Below are 25,859 nucleotides of genomic sequence, written 5' to 3'. Positions count from 1 at the left end.
GTGTGAGCCTGGAGGTTGGGGCTGAGTGAATCTGAGAATCCTTTGCAGAGGTAATTGAATCCATGAGAACTGATGAAATCACTAAGTTAAATGTTAGAGAGGGAGAAGTTAAGAAAGCCCAGTAATGGAGCTTTGGTGAACATCCACTGTTAGCAGGTGTGACCTGGATGAAGATTCAGTAAAGGAGACTAAGAGAGAATGGTCAGACAAGTAGGAGGACTAGAAGAGATTATGTTACAGTAACCTGGAGAGGAGAGTATTAAGAAGAGGGTGATTGACTGTGCCAGAAGCTGCTGAGAGGTTAAGAAGGATTAGTATTGAAAAGAGGCCATTAGATTTAGCAATTAAGAGATCATTGATCGCTTTGGAGAGAGTTTGAATGATGATGTTGGAAGCCAGACTGTAGAGTTAAGAAGAGAGTGAGAGGAAAGTAAGTGGAGGCACCTATTATAGAGAGGCCATTTCAAAGAAGAGTTTAATCACAAAAGGGAGGAGAAATATAAAATGTAAGGTAGCAGGGAAGGAAGGAGCAAGTGAAGGTTTTTTGATTGATGAGGGAGGAGATGGGGCATATTTTTAGAAAGGAGAGAAGCAACCATAGAACAGGGAGAGACTGAAGATAAGTGAGTTGGCAATGATAGAGGGACAGTCTGTTAGAGAAGGTGTAATGAAATGCAATCATATACACAGAAAAGGGGTTTCCTTTGAAGGGAAGGGCCTTTTCATGAGAGATGGGGTGAAGGAGCAGATAGTGGCAGAAGGCAGCTGAATGGTGTGATATGAACAAAGGAAGAAAGGGAGCTCTCAGCAAATTCCCTCAATATTTTCAGTGAAGTATGAGGCAAGGTTCTAATCTGAGATGATGGGGGGAAGGGGAGCCACAGGTTTGAGGAGGGATGAAAAGATGGAAAGTGGAACAGTAAGTAGATTAGGGAAGTGTAAAAAGATTTTCTTCCTTCATCCAGGGCCCAATTGAAATTATTTAACATAGATTTGTAGTGGATTAATTCAGTCAACATAGTTACATCATATTCTCCAGCTCTGTTCAGCAGCATATGAGTTGTTTAAATTTTAAATATTTGTCTATTATATAAGCAAAAGTAATGTCTGTGTTTCAGAAGCGCTCTTTGCTAAACCAGTGATTCTCAAGTTCTTTGAGGTTGACACATACTCTGTTGTATATATTTGTTTGTTTTGCCATGTTGCCTCCCTTTATTCTCTCGTGGATTTTTCTTAAGTGTGTTATAGTTTATATGTATTACATAAATTATATATTATAGTTTATATATTTTATATATAAAATTTCTATATTATATATTATTATGTATTTATATATAATTTATATATTTTAAAATTCAATTTACTTATAGCTCATATTCATAATTGAAAATACACTGGAGTATCCAGTTGTAGAATGGGAGATCATTTCTAGTAATTTTTTTCCACTTTAGAAAATTTCTGTGAACATTTATAATCAAAGATATTAGTATTTCCTATAGCTATAATGTCTAATTTTTGTTTGTATAGGAGAGAATCTCAGATTATAACTTTTTATGTTTGAGTTCAAAGAAATGCAACAATCCTTTGGATTTTCAATGGGAATTGCCAAGGTGATATATAAATATCCAGTGAAATAATAACATTGTGGAAAAGTTAAAGTTGCTTCTTAAGAAATCAAGAAAAAAAGATATTTGGAAAACTATCACCTGGATTTCTGATTCATCACATTTCAATCTACATACAGATTTTTATGGATAACAATAATAATTTTTATTATGACTGTATTTTTATTATTTCGCAGTGAGTTGGAACAAACTGCTCCCATGGAAGAGACTGCAGAAATAGAAGAGCACCAAGGAGTACCCGAAGGAGAATCTTTGACTAAGTATAGTGTTTCATTTAAGTTTTCTTAATTTGAGCATGCTTTCAACAGTATTGGTCAATTGATGGTTCAGAAACATAGTAATGCAATAGAAAGAACTGCTAAAAGACAGTCTTTCAATACTTAACTTCATTCTTAGTAATACATATGTATTTCAAAGACTAGATCTTATGAGCATATTGCAAATCTTAGAATTTCTACCAGTGAACCAGCATTGATGAAGTAACTGATAGCCTTATTTTTTTTCCATTTATTCCTTGTATCATTCACTTTTTAGGCAAATGGCAGAAGATTTATAGCTTGTTGATTTTCTATAATTCAAATTTTGTGGTCATGTTCAAGACATTTTTTAGAAGGGCCTACTGAGTTGTGACATTTAGTATTATTAATAATAAATATTAATGCTGTAATATTAGTAACATTAATATTGTTAGTACCATCACCAATATTCATAGAAACATAAATTGGTAGAGGGTAAAAATTGGCCAAAGCTTCCAGTTGTACAAACTTTTGTGCTAATTCTGGTATGTTAATTTTCTCTCTTATTGATACTTTTTTAATACCACAGATAATTTTCTAATATACATAATTTCCTTCCACCTTCTTCCTACCCCCATCAAAACTCTTCTCATCCTAAAGAAAATCAGTTAAGCAAAACCATCACATCAGCTATGTCCGATGGCATGTGAAACACTCGGCATCCATAGGCCTCTTCTTCTCTGCCGAGAAGAGGGAGATGTGTTCCATGATCTGTCCTCTGGAACTAATAGTGATCATTGTCTTAAAACCTTAGCTTCTTACATCTGTTTCTTTTGACAGACTTGTAATGGCATTGAAAACTCTACATCTTTCTCAGGAATATGTCATTTCATTGTTAATTATTTTGATCTAAGCATTTTTCTAATGGCTCTCATTAAATGTTCTCTTTTGAGTCTCCTTTCCATCATCCTTTTTCATGTTCCTGTTAAATAAGTGCAGTGCCTGGCACATAACAGGCACCTAAAAATTCTTGTCGACTTGTTGCTTTTTAAAAGATACGTATTTACTATTTTATTTTTCCCCCACTTACATGTAAAACCATTTTTAACATTCTTTTTTTTAATTTTGAGTTTCAAATTCTCTCCCTCCTTCCCTCCACCTCATTGAGAAGGCAAGTAATTTGATATAGGTTATACATGTGTAGTCATGCAAAACATTTCCATATTAGTTATGATATAAAAGAAAAGACAAAAAAAAGTTTAAAAAGAGTATGCTTCAATCTTCATTCATACTCCATCAGTTCTTTCCCTGAAGATAACATTTTTCATCATAAATCCTTTGGAATGGTCTCAGATGATAGAATTGTTGAAAATAAGATATTCGCAATCATCATATAATATTGCTCTTACTGTGTATAGAATTCTCCTGATTCTGCTCATTTCACTTTGCATCAATTCATGTAAGTCTTTCCAGGTTTTTCTGAGCGCATTCTTCTCATCATTTCTTATAGTACAGCAGTATTCCAGACAGTCATATAACACAACTTGTTCAGCCATTCCCCAGTTGATGGGCATCATGTCAGTTCCCAATTCTTTGCCACCAGTTAAAAGAGCTGCTATAATTATTTTTGCACATACAGGCCCCCCACACCTACTTTTCTAATTTATAGCAACCTTATTATCTTTTGTAAATTCTGTGACAGTTATGTGTTGTCTTTGATAGGAATTTTCCATAACTTTTCTGGGAATTTTTCCCTTTGAATTTGGCTTTGTTTTTCATGTGATTAGTTCTTTACAAATGACCCTATAATTACATTTTTAATTAAACATAAAGCCAAAGTTTAAAAAATAAAGCAATTGACCCTGTGTTCAGAAAGTTCAGTGAAACTAGACACTTGGTGTCCAAACTCACCACTCAAGGGGAAGGTGGGGAATGAAACGAGAAAAATAGGGAGAAATGGTATTTGCAGGAAAGTTTATCTTATGCATAAGATTCTCCCCACCACCATGCCCATATGTCCATTCTCCCGGAAAGCAGAGCTGTTTCTTAGCATTATAGGACTCAGCAGGTACATAGCAATATTGCATAGTATGTCCTCCAGGAGCACACCATATTGGAACTGCAGTTAGTGCAGGCATCCAATTGGCTTAGCATCCTGCAGCTCAGAACTCCTGAATTTAGTTAGTCCACCAGCCTCAGCCTTCTTAGCAGTGCAGATTACAGGCATATGCCACCACATCCAGCCCTACATAACTTTAAAAAAATAGTTTTTATTGATATCTTTTGTTTATTCATGATCTTCATTTCCCAGTATGTCTTCTCCCTCCCTTAATAGGTCTATCACGAAGACAGTTCAGTAAACCTACCAGTCAAGTCCAACAGCATAGTTATCATTATAAGATGTTGAGAGTAGGAATTGTTTTGATTGTATTTTTATTCTTCCCACCATGCTTGGCACATAAGAGGTGCTTAATAAATCCTGGTTTAATATTTTCACTCCCTTACTCCTCTCAGCAAAGAGCGAACAGCTGTCCTGACGTTCGTTCGTTCTTACGCCTCTCCTTCCAGTCCCACCTCAGCCATTCCATTGGTGTTTGTGTTCCATTTTTCATTTTTAGTTCTCGTTCTTTCTCTTTACATTGTTGCAGTAGGTGTGTATGTTGTTTTTCCCTTTTCTTCCTATCTTTTATCTCCTTGGGGCCACTCAAGCTAGTCCCTTGATTCAGGGTCAATGTTAAAATGCAGTGAGGCATCCATGGACCATTAAATGCAATAAAAACAGGAGAACTGGTGACAAAGGAGAACAAGATTTAAAGCTACTAATTTAAATAGAACAGCTACTCCTTTGCCTCAGCATTCACCTCACCAGCCTTTAGGTTGAAAGCTATTCCTGCAGGGCAGTGGGGATTTGGCTTAAAACCTGTGCTAACTGACTCTTCAAGGGGGTCCTTTTTCCTGCTGAGGCCAACAAGACCAGGCCTCCAAGCTCTCTTAAAGAAGCAGCCCAGCCTCATAAAGCACATGGTGCTCTTACCGGTACTTTAGTCATTTTCTAAGCATAATTCCAAATTGCTCTTCCTAGTAGCTGTACCAATTCACAATTCCACAAACAGCTTCTTCACTTTAAATTTTAGCATTTTTAAGTGCCAGTGACTTTTTAGTTAGGAACACCACCATACATTACATAAAAAAAATTAGAAAGAAATATAAAATGTTTAAATTCAAAAGAAGACTCCAGAGTTTCAAAAATCATATTTCATTTGGTTCTGTAATATATTTTTAAAAACAATTTCTCTTGTTCTGAACTGCTTTGTTTTTTATTCTTTTTTTTCTAGGTAGAAGCCGCAAAATATCCAATATAATAGCTTATACTTCATTTTATGCAGCATTCATGTGCCTGAAAAGTTATGTGTGTAAATTTGATCATTGAACAGGCACCTGAGCAGCCAGGTGCATTTTACTTCAAGAAACTCCCAAAGCATTCTTTGTAGTGTGAATATTCGCTTTCCAATTTTTCTGTTTATGGTTAGATTTTTGGCCTGTTGCATCCATCTGGCATATCATTTCTTGGCAGACTTTTAAATCTGCTTTCTCCAAATCTTTCTCCCTTTTTTGTTGTTATGAATTCTAAGATGAAATGGTCATTTGCCCCAAAGTTTCTGTTATTCCTTCCATAGCAGTCACTTAATCCCTTGTTGATGAAAATCAGTACCAAAATAGGAGCTCTCGTTCATTCTTCCATAAATGTAGAGTGGCGTAGTTGTGATATTATTATTGGCAACAGTACACTCTGATGTATTTCTGACTTGAAATTGATTAATATGTATTCATTCCTACCGAACATCAGGTCACTGCCAGAGCTTCTAATAAGGATTTTCTTTAGTGTTATATCAACTGAACAATTCTTCAAACTATCACAGAGGAACCATCATTTTGACAGTTTTTGGTCTTACTGCTGAGTGGCTTTTGAAATCATGACCTACTTTCAAAGTATTCTAAATATAATCTTTATCCAATGATCCCTTGGCAACGTTGTACCTTACTTTGCATCTCTTGTCAAAACAAGCAAGAAAAAATTGAGTATGGAAAAGGGAAGTCTTCCGTAAGCATGTGTTTCTGAGTGCAGAAGAATCAACAAGGTGCTATATTGGGTTGGTGATCCTAGGGGAAACACTACATCTGTTTTAAAATTCATGGCTTTGCATGTGACTTTAACATTCTTCATTTTCTTGTTTTTCTAGCCACTCAGTGCTTTCAATTCAGGATCTTTTGTTGTGTCCAAATAATGTGTAGATAGTATTCTTATTCTTAAACACTTTAGTAGATTTTTTTCCTTTTTTGATTTGATGTCTAGTTGAAAAATTAGTGATTTTTATCAACTAGTGCTTTATTGTTTATTTAAAGATTCTTGGATACATAGAAATCTTTGAACTTGTTTCGTGAGACTAATTCTTTAATTAATGTTATTGTTCTTTGACATTGTAAATAATTTTTAGTGTTTCATTTGTCTTCTTGCTAGCCTTCTATCGTGAAATTATATAGAATGTGTGCTGTTAACATTCTTAGTAGAGAGAGACTTCTCTCTTTATTTTGTTCCTGTACTTTTCTTCCTTTTGACTACTGGCTTTTGATTTTTCATTTTTCTTTTGAATTTGCGTTTGATTTTTTTATTTTTAACATTCATTTAAAAATTTTTGAGTTCCAAACTATCTCCCTCCCACTTGCTCCTACACCCCACCCATTGAGAAGGCAAGCAACATGATATTAGTTATACATGGGAAGTCATGCAAAACACATTACTATATTAGCCATGTCGGAGGGGGAGCAAAAAAAAAAAAAGAAAAAGACAGAAAGTAAAAAAAGTATGCTTCAGTCTGCACTCTGCTGGGTTTATAAAACCTTCAAATCATGCAACCTTCCAGCTTAGTTGGAGTTCCTGCTGTATTATCCCTAATCTCCAGACCTAAAAATAACACACAAAATCATAAAATTTTAGCATTAGAAAAGCTCTTAGTATTTAAAGTAATGCTTTTTTTGTAGAAGTAAATCTTCTTAGTATAGTCTGTGAAGTTTCCCATTAGGTTATCATTTTTGGAGACTTCCTTCAATTTTGTCTGTTTAGTACATTTTTTTTTCCTGTAAGAAAGGCCTTTAAAAACATGCTACATCATCCTGACGAGAATCTTGAAAAAAGTGGACAGTTTAGGTCCAGGTTCTATTTCAGATGTTTGGTTCATTTTTTTTGAAGAAAAGCTGCTCTTGATAAATCATCCTTCATTTTATTTCTTTGGGCATTTTATACAATCTGTCATGAGAATGGGTACTTGGTACGTTATTGTCATGGAGTTCATGTTTTGCTTACCTTCTTGACATACCACCTGAAGATGAAATATAGTAACTGTGGTAAGAAATCATGAAAAGCAAAAATTCAGTGGGAGAGTGTAATTAAATATTTTCCCTTACATTAGTTTATGCATAGTGTTTGTCTGATGGGTAGCATAGGAAATACATTGCCAAATTGAAAAGTATCACACTTCCTTTCTTTTTTGATATATCACTAGCTAATTTCATCTTTACAACTATAATTTTTAGAGTTGCTGAAGTTGGGGAGCTAGTGGAAGAATCTCAAGTTCAAGAAATGACCTTAGATGAATGGAAAAACCTCCAAGAGCAAAATCGACCAAAGCCTGAATTCAACATCCGGAAGCCTGAATCCACTGTTCCTTCCAAAGCAGTGGTGATTCACAAGTCAAAATATAGAGATGATGTAAGCATTGCCTTTTAGCTTTTAGAGACAATTCCAATTTGTACCATGTTGGGAGAAAGTACCTCCTTTTTTTCTGACAATTTAGCATTAACAGCATTTCAACTCCTTTTATAAAAATCATTTATAAATTCTTTTAAAAAATTTTATTGATATGTTTTGGAGTCAGAGGACCTGGTTTCAAATTCCACCTTTGATATTTATCACCTATGTGACATTGGGCAAGTCACTTAATTTTTTGATCTCTAAAATAAGGGGGCTAGACTAGTTGATTGCTGAGGTTCCTTCCTGCTGTAAATTTATTATCCTATACTTCTCCCCCTTCCTGTACACAAAAGCTATCCCTTGTGTAACAAAGAATAAAAGATAGGGAAAAAATCAGTTCATCAAAACAAATCAACCAAGTCTGATAGTATATATATTGTCTGTATGCTTATGCTCTCCCATCTTTGCAGAGATGTCCATTTTCTTGAGTCTTCTCATGGGTCAAACTTGGTTAATATAATTAAGAAATAAAATTCTTACAAATTGATCATCAGAGATGATAGAGACATAGTGAATGTCTCATTGTATCTTCATTCTTCTTTAAAATAACAAATCATTTAAAGTACAGAGCTGTATTTTCCACTGAAATTCGAGTTGTGTAGTTTTCATAAGCATAAGTACTTATATTTTAGGAACATGTTAGGAAGTCATGAAGCCAGTTTATTTAATTGCCTTTTTTTAAAATAAATACCATATGCTAAATGAATCTTATTTGAATTGTCCTTAACTAAAAATGTGAACTAGACTCTAGAGCTTTATACTATTTGTATACTATAGAATACCAAAATTATAGTACATCATGTAGTTTAATCTCTTTATTTTATAGATAAAGCAAATTATATTTATTCTTTATGTGATTATATTACCCTTAGATGTGTATTAATTTTTAAAACTATATTAATATTAGTATAGAATTAGAAGTGTGATGACACATTAAGGACGACTGTATATAAATCCACTCTGAATTCATCTGGACAGCTTTGCTCCTAGGATATCAGAATTGAATTGAAGCTATTTAAGACTTTCTCAAAATCATTTAAGCTCCAAATTATAGGACGTTATAAAGTATATTAACTAATCTTGTACTTTTCAGTTGTAGTCAGATTAGACTTTGGTCACAGATTTGTTTGATTAGCTGTAAGAGTTTAATTATACGTTAGAAATTTGTGCCAATTTTTCTTTCTAGCTTTGGCTCTTTAATTAGCATCTCTCTTTAATCACTTTGGGTTCTTTTGTGTGGAGTTCTTAAAGCATTGATAACAGTATTCATGCAGTGGTGTAATTTACTTACTTCTGTAGATCTTATTTTGCATAAAGATCTGGACATTGTCTAGAGTTAAATAGAATTATACTAATAAGTAGGATTTATTGAATCAAAGTATGATCTAGGGAAAAGACTATTTTTTGCTGCCTTCCATGTTTCCTATTGGGATATTCTATATGTAGCGTGCTGCTGATTTAAGTCTTGAACCATGATGCTCGACTGCTTAGAAGATCTGTTAGGAGTATTATACCACCTGAAAATAGTAATCGGAAGTTGCCAGTTTGTTGCTTTGCGATAATTTTAATAACCATATTTTGTTACATGAAAGACTATATGGCATGGTAGATAAAGAAGAAATCTCAATATTAGGAAGAACTGGATTTAAGTTCCACCTTTGAGAAAACCTTGCCCTCTGTCTCTGGGCCAGTCATTTAACCTCTCGTCGCTCCTGGAAACTCTTTAAGGTTGTTAATCGCAGAGAAAGTGCCCTTCTGTTTTGGTAGAGGGAATTTCATGATAGCTTCGCTCTACCAATGAAATAATAGTTCCATTTCCGTCCACATTTATACGATCTTACTAAAATTGAAAGCAAAGTTCTAAAAGTTTGTTGGTGAATCTTATAGAATATTATTATTCATATCACTTCTGGAATGTTAATATTGTTAGCTTGTTAAAAGTACTATTACGGTTTCCAAAAAACCCAACCCAAATTATAAGAACAGAATCATTCCATCAAATTCCTTTTCTTGATTTGTTTAGTGAACATGCTAGCACAACTTGCTTTTGTGTTTACCCTCTGAGGATGTGCATTGTAATTCTTTGTATTAACTTTTCTCATATTGAGGCAATTCAAATAGAAGCTTTTGTGTGAGCTATGAAAAATTACATAAACAATCAGTCAACAAGCATTTTTTGAAGCATCTGTAGTGTGCTGGTGACAGAGGTACAAAGACAACTGCAGAATTTGAAACTGTCTTCCAGAAATGGAAATTCTGTTGGGTGAAGACTGCAGGTACCCACATAGGTATATATGGAACAGATACAAGATACTTGTGGCTGAGGGCACCAGGAAAGACTCCATGCAGGAGATGGTGCTTGAGCTGGGTCTTGAAGGAAACCAAGGATTCAAAGAGGAGGAGGAGGAATACTTTCATATCTAGGGGCACAGAGAAACATGTGAGGAATAGCCAGAATGGTTTGGCTTGACCAGACTGTGTGGAGGGAAGTGACACGTAATAAAACTGGAAAGATAGGTTGGAGCCAGATAATAAAAGACTCCAAATGCCAAAAAGGTGTTATAATTGATCCTTGAGGCAATAAGGAACTACTGGAGTTTACTGAATATAGAAGTGGCAATGACCAGATCTGTATTTTAGGAAAATTACTTTCCAGCTAGGTGGTACCATGGATAAGAGCACCAGGTCTGGAGTTCAGATCTGGCCTCACACTCTTACTAGCTGTCTGACCCCTGGGCAAGTCACTTAACCCTGTTTGCCTCAGTTTCCTCATTTGTAAAATGAGCTGGAGAAGGAAATGGCAAACCACTGCAGTATCTGTGCCAGGAAAACCCCAAATGGGGTCATGGAGAGTCAATTGAAGTGACTGAATGAACAACTGCTACTACTACCACCAGCTATGGAGAGTGAGGGCAGTGAGACTAGTCAGGAGGTTTTAGTAGTAGTCTCAGTGAGAGGTAAAGAGGGTCAGTTTAGGGTAAAGAGCTTGGTTTTAGACATGTTAACTTTGAGGTGCTTTGGGGACATCTTGGTGGAAGATGTCTTTTAAGGAGTTGGGGACCTGTTCCCTTTCCATTCCATCATTGACATTTGAGCCTTAATGTTTGCTACTCGATTTCATTCCTACCTATAAACTTTCCAAATTCAACAAAAATTTATTAACTCTTTTAAAAGTATAATTGTGATCCAGTTTTTAAAAAAGTGACTGCAAGTTCATTCAGAATTTGAAAAATTATAACTTATGCAAAAAGTGTACTTATTTACTTTGAGAGAAAAGCCTAGAAAAGTAAATAGAATGCTGGCCTTGGAGTCAGGAACCCAGGGTTTGAATCCTGCCTCATTTACCGGCTGTGTGCATGGGCAAGTCTCTTATCCCCTTAGAATGCTCTATTTTCTCACCTCTAAAATAGGGATGGTACATGTACTGCTTACTTACCTCACAAGATTGTTGTGGGGAAAGTGCTTCTGAACCTTGAAGTGTTTATATAAACGTGAAATATCATTACACTTAGAGTAGTTCTTAGCATCATAAATATGCTTTATATAAAGCTTTTAACTTCAGTTCATTTCTATATTGACTAATTTCTAATATCAATTCTCATGAGATGCAAAAGGGCATAAACTGAATTCTGGCTAAATGTATCTTGAAACTTTGTCTAAAATATAATAAATTTAATACTATCTGCAAGCTATCAAAAGGAGGAAACTTTAGTCATGAGGGATTATGTAATGAGAACTCGTCTAGATAACAATAAGAACCAACTACAGAAATCTCCCAGCATTCTTTATTTTCAAGAAAGGTTAAGGGTCAAATGTAGACATATCCTAAACTCAAAAAGAAAGGGCACTAAGAGGAAAAAAGTTTTTTAGATTTACAAAAGGCACTAAGAAGAAAAAAGTTTTAGCTTTTCCCCTAAATACATACTACTCCTCATCTCCTCAGGTCAGATAAATAAATAAATGAATTTTGCTTTCAAAAATTTTTATGATACACTTTATTGCCCATTCACAAGGTATTGAAAATGGCACAACTTAATTGCATTTGCATATTAATGAGAAATGCCAAAACTGTATAGTGCTCTTTGTGAAGTGTTTTAATGTGTAGTCAGTGACACAGAACTGAATTTTGTAGACGCTACAGAATTATACCCTGCCATGTAGGCATCAGTTTTGATATGAATTTTGGAAACAAAAAAAGCTTAATTTAAGGCAAGATCGGTTTTTTTAAATAGTTTTTTTGCTAGTTTTTTAATAGTTTTATTGCTAGATGGTGGTCTTGCCATTCATTTTCTTAAATCCTTTTTGTTGGGGGACATGAGAAATTAAAATTTCTTCTAAGGTAAAAAATGTTTTAGCATATAACATGTAGGTGGCAGTCAAAAATACTATTTCAGAAGTTACTGCTCCTTAATCTGACTCAATGTCATGTGATTCAAGATGTGAAAAAAGCAAGGCGAACTAGGGATCCTTAATGGTAAATTGTACATTCTAGGTATCATTGAGACTTGATATGGGATTATGAGACTTAGGCCTGGAATTTGATTCTGAGTCCATAGATCTTAATCAAAAAGAACAGGATGGGTAAAGGCTTTGGGTGTGTGATATGGAATAGCATTATTACATATTGAGAAGATATACAAGTAAGTTTAGGAACCAATTGGGGGAAGCATGGTGAAATGCATTGGGCTGACAGGAGCAATACTGTCATCTGGATAGATACTACAGATCCCTTGGACAGAAAGAAAAAAATTTTCTGGGCAAAAGATCACAATTAAGTCATAGGAGACCTCAGTTATCCAGGTGCCTGTTAGAGCTCTCTCACTTCCAAAAACAGAGCAACTAAAAATTTCTTGACTTGCCTTAATGACCATTTCATCTCTCAAAAGGTGGAGGGATTAAGGAAGGGAACTTCTCTTCTGGATCTAATTCTCTCCACCAAGAAGAACTGGTTGCTAGAGTGGAGATGAAGGCTCCTGGTGTGGGGAGGAGAGGGAGGATGTCTATGCTGTGCTAGCTAGCATTTAGGATAGAGGAAAGTCAGGCACTGTCTGACATGGCACTAGATTATGTGAGATCATGTATCAGAGGGTTAGAAAAAGAAAGGCCTGATCCTGTGGATTAAACTTTAGAGAAAAAAAGTTCTGATGAGAATAGAGGATTTGACAAAAGAGACTAATATGAGTGTAGAGGGAATTTTTCAATTAAGTAATTTTTTTAAATGTGCAGAAGACAGAAGCAAGAGCAAGTAACTGAAGAAGAATGCGAAGACAGACCCAGGAGTATAAGAATAGTTAGGCATGCTAAAGCTCAGATGAGGAAATTAAAGCTTGGAACGAACAGAAGCTTATGAGGAAGCTCAGTACAACGAAAAGGTCTTTTTTTTTTCATAAGCCATATTGCGAGGAAGAGTCAAATGGGGGGGTTAACTGCTTGGCATGGATAGAGCTGCTCCATCCTGTGTGTGTACCCACACGTGAGAACATGTACTCATGCAGGAGAAAGATCCTGGGAATGGAGAGGATGGAACAAAAATAACTAATTGAGAAAGTAAGCTGGTGATATTAAAAAGTAAGCCCTTCAAGTTCTTTTCTAGTGACAACTTTTGAGTGACAAGGTTATTATTATGTATTTATTACATAAATGTTCTTAAAGTAAGCTCATAGCATAATATATATTAGATTTATAGCATATACTTAAAACAAGATTTATGAACAAATAGGAAAGAACTTCAAAAATCATCTCTTAAGATCTGAATTGAAAGATTTAGACAATCAAAATGTACTTGGAGATTTAAGCATTCATCTTAGCTGATGCTGATACTGCCTGATGGTGGAGTAACAGGCTGGGAGGAAACAGACCATTCACTATGAGCATTGTATTATAATTCAGGTCTTAATTAAAATAGAAGGGATTCAAGATGGTATAACTGTGCAAACTGTACAGATACATTTATTTGAAAATCTAATGAAAAATATAAATGTTTTGCTTAGTGATAGAACTAGATCAGTTCTAAGTGTAAACTTTTTAGCCTTTGATACTACAAGATAAAATGTGGTGTATGTGTGCGTGCGTGTGCATGTGCACGCGTGTATACACACACACACGTATAGCAGGTCTAAATGGTTTACCCTAGTTCAGATGTCTGTTAGAACCATACGGTGGCAGACCTCGAAGGGACCTTTGGAGATTTGTTTATGTATAATGAAATAACTACCTTTCAGATGATAAAGGATGACTATGAGGATGACACCCATGTTTTCAGGAAAGCAGCCAATGACATCACATCCCAGTTGGAGATTAATTTTGGTAATCTACCTCGTCCTGGGCGTGGAAGCAGAGGTAGTACACGAGGCCGAGGAAGAATCAGGAGGATGGAAGAATCTGGATCCAGACCAGAAGTTGTGGTATGTGTTTTGTTTACTTAATAAGTACTAAATTATTTTGTAAAGCTAATGAAAAGTATTTCATTTTTTTGTATAGCTCAGCTATTTAATTAAATTGAGGATGAATCCATCCTTTAATATCTCTAAGCTATCTTACAGTTTATACCTTTCCTTTCTTTCATAATTGCCTGATGTTCTAATGTATAAAAAGAAAGTACTTTGATATGCTGGTATTGATCACTGAGAGGTGTGGTTCAACCTGTGTTTTCATGTGCCTGATAGAGGGAGCCCCAGAACTCTAAAAGAACAAGCAAAACTCATTGCTTTCTCAGACTGAACAAAACCTCTTGCTTGATAGCAAGTCATGTTGGCTAGGATATCCTTATGATAAATAAAAGGTTAATGGGTCCTATGGTTAATAGCTCCCATTATGTTATAGTGCCACCTTGTGGGTATCTTATAATACAGTTTCTGAACTTTAACCATTTTTTGACCATGTTAACTGATAATATTAGCTCTAGCATTATACAGTATATAAACAATTATGGGCAATGTTGAGTCAAAGAAGGCAGGTATTAAAGGTAATCATATGGTCCTAATTAGAAATCAGGATGTTGTCCAAAAGAGAAAAGAAATTTGGAGGGAAAGGAAAAATGCTTCCTTTGATGTGACATTCTGTTTCAGTACTAAATAATTCTGAATTTTAGAGTTACAAAAGGTTTAGTTAAAGATCAGTAAGCCTCACTTCCCACCTAGTCTCAGAATTATCTATCACACCACTAAATCACTTAACACCTGCTTGAATAATACTTTCATTGGCCAGGTAACTAACTACCTCCCTAACCATCTAATTTTATCTTGGAGTGAAACGCTAGTTGTTATAAAGGCTTTTTTAAGAAATTAAAGTGAACTTCTTTTATATTTAGTTGTAATGCGACTAAATTTATAAATGACCTTAGACAGAAATGCATGATCTTTATTCAATTTGTCCTACTAACATTCCTCATTTTTCATTTTCTGGAGCTTCAAAAATAAATCTAATAGCTACCATGCACCTCAGTCTTTCCCCAACAATTCTCTTTTCCAAATAATTCAGCCATCCATCCCCAATTCCTTCCATTTTCCCTGTAATGACATAATTACAAGTTCTCTCATCATTCTGTTTTCCTTTGACATATTAGGGTTGTGCTAACGCCAGCTTGAACTGGCTCATGAGAGGATTGCTAAACTTTCAGTGTGGGCATTTATACCTTGGAAATATACAAATACTATAAGTCATGGCTTGATTTATCGTTTTTTGTTTGTTTAGACTTCTAGACTCTCTTCCAGACTCTCGTCTTTGATTGGCAGCAGGGATAAAGATGATAACTCGTGTCCCCAAGACTTTCAATTTCTTGCCAAGTATTCATAAGTATTTCCTTTGCCATCTATTGTTTATGTTATTCTTAGTTTTGTGGTACGTGTGATTTAGATAAGCATACTATCTTTCTTAAAGATTACCTGTAGGGAATGTGGTAGAAAAGTTTTCCTGGTTAGCTGTAATTTGTACTGAATAGTCTCTGATGTGCTTTCTAATTCTTAGATTCTGTACTGAAAAGAATCTCCTCTTTTTCTTTTTTTTTTCTTTTTTAGCAACACGTCTTAGAATTTTACCAGGTTTCATTGTCAAGTTCTCTTGCTTATCTTTTGAAATTTAGATATGTTTCCCATTTACCAGTACTGTGGCATCTCTTTATTTTGCCATAATAGCTCAGAGATTACCAATAGAACTTTCAGTTTGGAGTCAGATGACTTGAACTCATTGAGGGCACTGGGGTGCTACCCAGTAAAGCTTATTTACTGATGTTTTAAATGAGATCATCTTCTCCCCTTGGAACCTTGGGTTCCTAATACCTGTTGATGATTGTTTTCTTTCTCCTGGAATAGAGGAAACAAAAAGTAAGATAAGATTTCTTTTCAAGTCAAATCAAGTCAACAAACATTAAGCACTTTCCATGTGCGGTATTATACTAAGTGCTAGGGATTCAAAGAAAAGCAAAAAACAAACAAACAAAACCTCCACAAGTCCTGTCCATGAAGTCCTGTCCTACTGGTTCAGGCGAAAAAAACTAGCAATGTATTGTGGAGCAAATTACTTTACTTTGCTAGGTTTCATTTTTGGACCAGATTATCTTTTAGGTCTCTTATGCTCAAATATTTTGAGATTTTGTAGGTGTAGGCCTTATTCTTGATCCCAGTATCCTTCTGCCACCTTGTAGTATTTGTAGCAATCCCAAGGTTATCCTGATCTTTTGTTTTCCTGACTTTTTATTTTTTTATTTAGTATTTTACTTTTCCCCAGTTACATATAAAAATGATTTTTAACATTTGTTTTTAAAACTTTGAGTTCCAGCTTTTCTCCCTCCCTCCTCACCCCACCCCACCCACCTCATTGAGAAGGTGAGCAATTTGATATAGGTTATACATGTGTAGTCATGCAAAACGTAGACATAATCGTCATGTTGTAATTTAGTCCACCAATAGTGCATTAAAGTCTCATTTTTCCCCCACCCCCTCCCGCAGTTGTCATTTACCTTTTTTGTACTATTAGACAATTTAATAGGTAAGAAGTAGTGCCTTGGAATTGTATTAATTTGTATTTCTCCAATCAATAGTGAATTAGAGCATTTTTCTAAATGGCTGTAGATAGCTTTGATTACGTCATCTGAAAACTGATCCTGTCTTTTTGTCATTTATCAATTGGGGAATGGCTTGTATTTTTTATAAATCTGACTCAGTTCTCTACATGTTTGAGAAATGAGGCCTTTATCAGAAAAACTTGGTTCAAAATTTTTTTCAGTTGTTAACCTGATTTCCCTATATCTTGTTTTCCCTCCCCCTCCCTCCCCATTTATTTTTCCTGACTTTTTAATAGGATTTTCCCAAGCTTTTGTATTCATTCTCAGTTGCCCTTTCTCTTATAGGTGTTCCTTTAAAATTTGAGTCAGTTAGGGATGTCAAGTACTTCCTAAACCATCCTGCCTTCTTCCTTATCAGAATCAATCTCACCTTGTTGCCGGAATGTTTCCTTGAAAGCTTATTTTTCTTGAATTGACTTCCCTAATTTTGATCCCTTCTGCTGTTGTTTCAGAATTCTTTCTTTAAAAGTAAATGTTTTATTGATGCTTTTTAAAACATTGCTGTTACTTCTAATGCTTCTCATAGAATACTCTTAGAACACAGACATACACAAATGAACTAAAACAAACAAAAAAAAATGAACTAAAACAGTGAGTGCCACATTCCACACCAATTATTTACCAAACGCTGGGGTATTTAAAAAGTTGCTTAAAAAGCAAAAAGTGAGACTCTTCTTGGTGGAAAGAATAATTATTCAAATAGGAAGGGGGGGCAGAGTTGATGGGAGAGCTTGGGAAATTTTTTTTTCTATCCGTCCTTTCTGAAGAGACAGTCCATGTGGTTTCAAGCTCTTTTTGGTGCGAAATACAAACACAATAGATTTTGGGAAGTTGCAGCCATGTGTAAAAGAGCTGCCACTTGAACATAACCTTGATTTCCCAAAGTCTTTCCTTTTTCTGTCTTTTATCCCCAAAGAGGGATCTGGAGGATTTGGAGCCATGTGTCCTCTCAAAGCAGGAAGGAAAAAGGTCTCTGCTCCCCCAAGCTTTTGCACCAACCCTGCCTCTCATGTAGAAGCATGCAACAGGAAGGACTCACTGTCTCTCCCAATGAGAGTCTCACTTAAGCAGCAACACACAGAATGCCTCAGGCTTTTGAGGATCTAAAGTTAAAATGGTCACTGTATTGATCACAATTCTGATGTCTTCCATTATAGAGTCCTTTATCTGTGACTTTTTCATGTTCAGAGACACATAACTGTCTGAAGGTAGAGTTGGCGCTGGAATCTGGGGCTCAACTTCTCATCCACTACTTCCTTCTACCTTCCCTCCGCCCTTTCCCGTTCAGCTGATAGGAAGTGACGTCATACTTCTAGAGAAGTTGCCCTACTCTTATTAAAAGTACTGATCACATCATATTTATTTATACCTGGATGCTGCTTTTTAAAAGTCTTCGTGTTGTGTGTGCATGCGATATACTTTGTTAAAGTACTTTCTACCTGAAAGGAGATCCTCTCATTTCTTTGGTGCCTATTAGGAATAAATGTTACTGATTGACTGCTCACATGTCTTCTAGGACAGCTGTGGCAGAAGCTTGGAGTCCAGGAAAGAATACTGCCTGTTTTAGAGATTCCATTCTCTTAAGAGTTCCTCTTAGATTAAGGATGTTCAGCATGCTAATTTTGAGATGTTTCTTTTTCTCTTGTAGACACAAATCATCGCTCCAAACCCAGATGACCCTGAAGACTTTCCTGCTTTAGCTTGAAAGAGCCCTCATTTAATAGCACCATAAAGTAGCTTTGGCACGGCTATGGGAAAAGAAAGACTCTCCTTGCTATGAGGAAGAGGGATAGTCTCAATCTATGAAAACAATAGAAGTTGCTTTTTCCCCTTGTAGTGTGAACTTGTTGCACTCTTTGGTTTGGGCGTTTGAGGTAGGTGCAGTTCCAGAGATTCCTAGAGCATGAGATTCTGGATTCGTTAAGAACCTTCTGCAAGAAGGTGAGGGACGATGATCATTGTTATACTCAAGGGATTTCAATAAAGCTCAAGAATGATGTTTAAGATGTGTACATAGAGAATATATTGAAATTTTTCACAAAACTAAAGAGTAATATAAGCTATAAATTATAGTCCATTGTTCAGGCTACACCAAGCCCTGTAGACACTGGAGGGTTGTTTTGTTTCATTATTAAATTATATGTAACTTGGACAAATTTAGGCAGTAACAGTTATTTTCAGAGACCAAAAAATTAAAATACAATTGAATTAATGGTTTTTCTTATGTGTGTATAAATGTTACGGTATTCACTGAATGTTTTTGTTTTCTTTCATTTGCAAGGTAACTTTCAACTCTGTGCCCTGAAAGACACTTTAAATTTTCTATTATGCAAATATTAGTCACTACCTCATGACATGCCATATTTTTAAAGAGGTCAGAGATGATTGGGCAGGCAGGAGGGAAAAGACCAAAGGCAGGTAGGCTGTAGCGTTTAACAGTGCCTTGATCTGTGTGGTGTTTTCAGTAATGTTAGGTCGTACTCAGAAGCCAAGAAAATGTACATAGTGCATATATAAGAGTCTGCATAGTGTCTAGCTTGACGAAGAGTAATTATGTTTAATGAATCCATATCATCTGATATAGCCCATCAAGCCTGCAAAAAAGGGGGAAAGGAAAAGATGATTAAAGGGAAAATAGGTTGGTTGGTGGCAGTGACAGAATTGATCATACTTGCCCTAGCCTTTGCTCCCTCTATGTAGTTTCACTGCAGAGTCCAAGATCAAAAAAGCCTCTTCAAGTTGCTGCTACAAAAGATGGGAGAAACATTCTTATCTGCTGCTGTCCCTGCCTCCTTCACTCTGCTCCCTTTCATAAAATTCAGCCACATTCGTTGGTGTCATCGTCAGAACAGGGAAGAATGTGAATGAAGCTACTGCATCCCACTCTATTCTTCAACATTATATAGGTAAAAAGAAGAGGCAGCAAACTTGTTTAATAAACAAAGAAAAAAAGCTGTGTTGGAGCCATATTAAAATTCAATTCCAAATGTTTTTAAATGATATCTAGCTCACCTACTTTTAGTCCCTCGGTATTAAATTTATATTTGAGTACTCGGGTATATTAATAGATTTTGTATTATTTCCTCCTGTTGGTAAACACACAACAAAATGAGACTGCTAAGTGGAAGTAAAAAGAAATCTAGTAAGAATGAACGTCATGTTCAGTCCTATCCATTAGTATCTCGTGGAGATGGTATTCACACTCATTACACTGCCATGTTAATTTATTTCTCCTTGCCGTGTCTCAGAAGAAACTGGCAAAGCCCAAGTAGACCAATACAAAAAACATCCCTGTGGATGTGGGTTACACGTGGTGATTGACTTGACCTCACATTTAGCCAAAACGCCGTATGCTTTTCAAATCTTAAAGTGCTGCACCATGTTGCTTTCTCATGGCATACGTTGCCTGTAGCCTTAGAACAAACTTCATTTGGGGGAGCGTAGTTTTCAAAGGGCCTGTGTCTCGTCTCACCCTCTTCATATTCTTTGTTAGCTAAGGCTGGACAGCTGGGTGTGCAGACAAAAATTGTATACGTATGGTGGTTCGGTTTGAATTTTCTAGTGTACTATGAGAAACTGTTTGGTTCCTAAAGGAAACTGGAAAGCAGGGAAGTTTTTATTCAGTTCTTTATTGTAGCAGTAGAGAGTGAGTCTGTGGGGAGGAGTAAGACTTTAGCTGTATATATTTGTCATAATTTTTTTTAGCCTCTATGTGGGTTTGAAAACAGATCTGTCACTTGCCAACCTATTTCTAGGGCAGGTGGTGATATGTTTTTCTTTTTACAACACAAGAAAAGAGGCAAAGTTTCCCAGGAGGCATACCATTGGATGCTGTCACATCTTCCTGTTTCCTGAAATAGTTTATTCAGTAAGATCAAAGTGATCTGGAAGCCCACCAGGCATTTTAAATTTGTAGCAGTAGAATTCAAAAGTACACTAAAAGGGAGGATGGGTTGGATTAAAACAAGAATGAAAAAACTGCAATCTAGATCAAGGTGCTTTACTCCAGGGCCTGGAATTTTTTTTTCTTTTAATAACTATTTCCAATGTGATTGTAATCACATTGGAATCACACGTATCTTACGCATTTTTAAACTTTATTCTGAGGGGTCCATCACATACTAAAGAGCCCCAGATCTAGATGGTGTATGGTGCATATGTAAGTAATAGCTTAAATGTTTGTTGACTGACAAAAATCTAGTTGCTCTAAGCCTACCAAACAAAAGAGTTATAGAAGTGGTTACGGAGGATAAGCCAGTTCTCTTATCTGTAATGAAAATGGTTCACAAGTTGATTTCCAAGGAAACAACTACTACTGGAGTTGGGTTAGATAGGTCTGTATTTTTTGAAAACTGATTGGGTAGAGAAAAAGCAGTCACCTGTGACAAGTGAGGCCGTTGGAAGTGATCCCAATATTTGTTCAAAGATCATTGTATTTGTTTGAATAGGTTTCATAACTCTTCATTTGGATAAAATTTCAAATGCAGTGGTTTCGAATGCCGGTTGAACTGATTCGGAAGCATATCACATGCCTAGTATTAAACAGCGATTTTATTGATAAATCTGTGTTGGTAACACTGTACTACTTATGATCCCATATAGATAAATGCTATAGGAGCAGCAGCATTTTGTACATATTTCTCTACCCGATTTTGAACTCAATAAATGTTTCCTGTATTTGTTCCTGTGAATAAATGTAAACATGAAGTGATCTTCCCCCTTTGAAACAAGTCATGTTAATCAACACCTTATGAAGTAGAAATCTAATATTATTAACAGTGAGAACAGCTGCATTCTTTGGTCATTACTCTAAAAAACGGCACCTCCCAAAACTGGTATACAGGCTTTCCACCTCGAGTTTTCAGGTTTCATTTGATAAATGCTGCCTTCTGTTTCCTCCCGGCATGATGAGGTCAGTCTTCAAGTGGCGTCCGGCAGTTTTCTCCTCCCAAAATCCTTACAAGACACTTCTTTTTTTCTTCCCATGCTAGAATACTGTACCCAAACTGTTTTGATGTCTAGAAGTCACTTGGGTTTCTAGATAGCATTTCTATCCACCCTACTCCTTATTTCAAGCTTGAAACTTGTCATTTTTGAGAATGACAGCAGGACATCTTTTATTCCTTCCAGCCCCCTGTAGTCTGCCATATGATCAGATATCCTTGTATGTGGGCTTTTTTTAAATAACCACATTTGCCAGTTACTCCAAGTCTTCCATACCTGATGGAAATTCAGTCATATAACGGTAATGGCAGTCAACTGGTTGGGTCTAACCAAATCCCAGTCTGTCCTCTTCTCTTTCCATGCTAAAAATCACAAGCAGTCTGCATTTTATGATTACATGCTGCTATAGTGAATGGCAGACAGGGGCTTAACATACGCGTGTTGACTGATGACTATGCCCAGGGTCAGAGAATCAGTTTTCATTGATACAGCACATCTCCCGTGTACATTTCTGCCAAGTACCATCATTGGCATCCGATGGCCATCACTTATCTGCATTACCTCCTTTTCTGGGATGGAGTCGGTGTTTGCTTGACTGGAAAGAATGGCAAAGTATGCTTGACACACAGGGCACCTCTACTGCCTTAGTGAACAAGGAAGCATTTTTTAGGCAAACCACAGCAGAGGTAGAGAGAGGGAAGAACCATGTGGGTCCTAAGTGCAACTGTTTACTGAATTGCAGAGTAGGTACTTTCTTAAGAGCACTTTAATACTAAAATTTCCACTTATTGCGTGTAATTATTTTTTGAGTCCCATCTTCTGCCTATGTTTGCATCAGAGAAAAAACAAAGCAAAAAATGCATTAGTTTTTCCTTAAGGTGGTGGTTGTGATGCCCATAGAAAAAGCAGCAGTTGAAATGCTTAAAAAAAAACTTAAAACAATTGGCATCCCTTAGCAAGCAGAAGAGGAAAGTAGGAGACACCACATTTAGGAGGGCCCCAAGGCCATAACCCTCTAAATGGATTTGGCTGTAAAATTTGTGTGTGGATAATTATCTTTTATCTCCAATTAAAACAAGATGCAAGCTTTCCCACATATTGTTGCATTTTAAATGTTTCCTCAAGTGTAAGTTAGATTTGAGCGAAGTGTGGAAAAGGTAAGTGTGGGGTAACAAAAGGAACCAGGTGGAGTGTTAGGATCTGACAGCCCTGAGGTACCAAATCTAGTTTTCCGGTGTACAAATGTCTCTTCGTAGGCAGAATTCAGTGTGGCCTATAATCTGCTCATCGGTACTGGGGAAGAAAATTTCATAATGAAGCCGTTTTTCTGCAGAGACGAAGCTCGAAGTTGTGAAGGCTTGGAGAAGTCTTGATCTCTCAGGTCCAAAATAAGAAATCTAGGGGAAGCTTTCCCAACATGGCTCCACTTTCTTTTTCTTCCAGTTGAAATAAGTTGAGATTTAGGTTCTGCTCAAACTATTCCTAAAAGACTGAAGTTTCTTTGAATTCCCAAACATTAATATTCCTGATTCCAAGCCTTGCCATTTCCAAGTCTGAAGAGTGTCCAGACTTTTACGATTTTGTATTGTGGCCGGCCTGGATAAAGATCCCACCAAAAGCCCAGGTACATTAACAGTGTTCTGTAAAGCCAGGGCATTGGAGAAGATGGTCTCTAACATCCCAGCTCAGGATCTACGAACCTGAGGAGGTGCCAAATACAACCTAGTGGTATATAAAAACAAAATTCACGTAAATGGCCGTGTGCCCGTTTAGAAACGGCAGCTGCAGTACATTTCTGCTATCAGTGCTCACTACTGAAAACAAACTGCTTCTCCAACGTCCTCTTCACCTTTTGGGTCACTTAGACTTACAATATCCTAGCTCAAGTTTGACCAGGGCTAGGCTAGGGAATCTTAGTCTCACCTAGTGTGGGGAGGGGGTCAGGGGGAAGAGGTAGAAGCAAGGTACTGAGTTCATTATTTGGTCACAGTGACGCCGACTCCGGCACTATCCTATTACTGCTCCTATCTACACATTTTCACTTGCAACACAATGTGGCTCACTTTTTGTGAGAACTCGGCACGATAGCTATTTAAGAACGTGAAGTACTATTTAGCTCCCATCCTATTTTTCTGTTTCCTTGCCACTAAAGGCAGACTGGACTTTAAGGTACCTCACCCAATCTCACTATAGACTTGGGCTAGATGCAAAAAAGGGGGTGTTACCTTAGCAACTTCACTCATTTTGTCTTTATTGTCCCTAACCAAAGTAGTGAAATCCCTGGAAGACCTCTGTGAAAAATGGGAAAAAAATTATGACCAAGGAATTCTTGGCCAGTGCTAGGCAATAAGTACTCTATAGAAACATTGTTTTGTTAACAGTAAAAAACACTCAGTCCTTCCTGTTGCTAGGAATGACGATCATTGTAGCAAGCCCCTAACTCTCAAACCATGTTTAACTGAACGATTCCATTTTGCCTCTCCAACAAATGGTGCCTTTGATCACATTTAAAGATCTTAGACCATTACAATCACATGCAATCATTTTACTACCAAAATGTCCTGGTACCTTTTACATAACGAGGATCATAGCCTACGTTATCAAAACTCTCACCTCTTTGGACAGAACATCTTGCCCCTCTCTAAACAACTTGGATAATAATTCTAAGTAGTATTGTAAATTACTTTTTATCACAGAGCTTGAGTTTACAAATGTTATTTTACAACACTGTCAAGTAGATACACACACACACACACACACACATATATCTTGTATCTCTATACACACATATATAGTTGGAGGTATCAATAAATATAGATACACATATATCCTGGAAAATTTATTTCAATTAGACATTGAGTGAAATCAGATTTGTGTTGTGTTACTAACTGGGGACCAGTGGTGAGGGTCATCACTGTAGAGCCAAGAAACTTAGATCTGAGTGACCACTAAACTCACATTTACCTTTCATCCAATAAGCCCACTTACAAAAATCACCTGTTGTATAAATATTTGTGGGAGGCAGCAACGTCTGGAAAAAGCAGCATTCTATTACACGATTAGGAGAAAAATATAACTGCACTTTAATCCTGCTCAAACCAAGGGTACTGGACAATGGAAATGATTCTTTATAAATTTGAACTAGGTACATCAGCTTCATGTTACCCACTTTCCATCCCTCTCTCCTCCCAATATTGAAGAGCTGAGAGCATTGTCAAACGAGCTCTGAATCCACACAATAAAACTATAACATAGCTTTAGAATTAGCACCTTCAGTGCCTCAATTTCTAGCTACGAGTGTTCATATGACAGCTTAGCAAATGCAGCTCAGAAAACCAAGAAACGAGGTCATTTCTTTCATCTAAAAAAGTGTTCCATTAATCTGAAACTCAAACCATTTCCTATTTTTTTTCACCCCTAAAGAGTATAAATGGGAGGAACCATAGGTGTAGGCTAATGAGGGGCTTTTTTGATGTTTAAGTTCCTGAAATGTTTTTTGCATACTTGATTTTAAAGTGAAGGCGTGGGGGAAGGAATACAATGGGAAACATAAATGATTGTAAAAATGTTTCTATAGAGCTGTAAATAAAAAATAAATTCCTAAAATTCCCTGAGGATTTCTGATTTATCATTTCATTTCCCACTTAATATATTTAATGAAATATTGAATAAAAATGTATCTTCAGTTATAAATGGGAAGGATTTTTTTCTTCAACCTTTATTTGGTCCAATTACAAGGTGCATCAGTTTGGAGCTGCCTCTTTAATCTAGTTAAACCCCTAAACAGGTTAAGTAGTTAGCCCAAGGTCACCCAGATGAGAGTCAGGTGCTCTGACTCTCCATCCAGAGGTCTTTGTCCTCCACCACAGTGTATTGAAGTAGCCAAGTTTTGACATCCTTAGGAAACACTGCCAAGCTGGCTGGTTCTTTCTGACTCTTCATAGTATGATGTTGGCCTTGCATCACGGACAGATTTTCAGTGAATCGCCATCTTTTTCCGACATCCCCGAGTCGTGTATTTTTCTTCTATTAGGGCGTTGTCTGCGTACCTGAATCTCTCTCCTCTTCTCATCATGCTGGGCTCTGAATGATTGTGGGGGTGGCTTGTGCATCAAGGTGGCACACTTAGACGTTGGCCTACGCAGGGAGTGTCTGTGATTGTTTCAGGAAAGCATCTAAAATAA

The 25,859-nt window shown here is 36.4% G+C and overlaps 1 protein-coding gene across 1 annotated transcript in view; it reads left to right on the top strand.

The window, feature by feature from the left end:
* The window catches only part of HABP4 (hyaluronan binding protein 4), a 43,074-nt gene extending 24,088 nt beyond the window's left edge, over positions 1-18,986 (top strand). The window contains exons 4-7 of the mRNA XM_036742388.1: positions 1,802-1,885; positions 7,454-7,628; positions 13,892-14,074; positions 18,380-18,986. Coding sequence (XP_036598283.1) covers positions 1,802-1,885; positions 7,454-7,628; positions 13,892-14,074; positions 18,380-18,436 — 499 coding nt within the window. The 3' untranslated portion in view covers positions 18,437-18,986. The remainder of the gene's footprint in view (positions 1-1,801; positions 1,886-7,453; positions 7,629-13,891; positions 14,075-18,379) is intronic.
* The last annotated feature ends 6,873 nt before the right edge of the window (positions 18,987-25,859 follow it).

The sequence above is a fragment of the Trichosurus vulpecula genome, chromosome 1 (genome assembly GCF_011100635.1).
Source record: "Trichosurus vulpecula isolate mTriVul1 chromosome 1, mTriVul1.pri, whole genome shotgun sequence".
NCBI classification, from domain to species: domain Eukaryota; kingdom Metazoa; phylum Chordata; class Mammalia; order Diprotodontia; family Phalangeridae; genus Trichosurus; species Trichosurus vulpecula.
The sequence above is the reverse complement of the archived record's forward strand: the minus strand, read 5'-3'. Positions and strand labels throughout refer to the sequence as shown.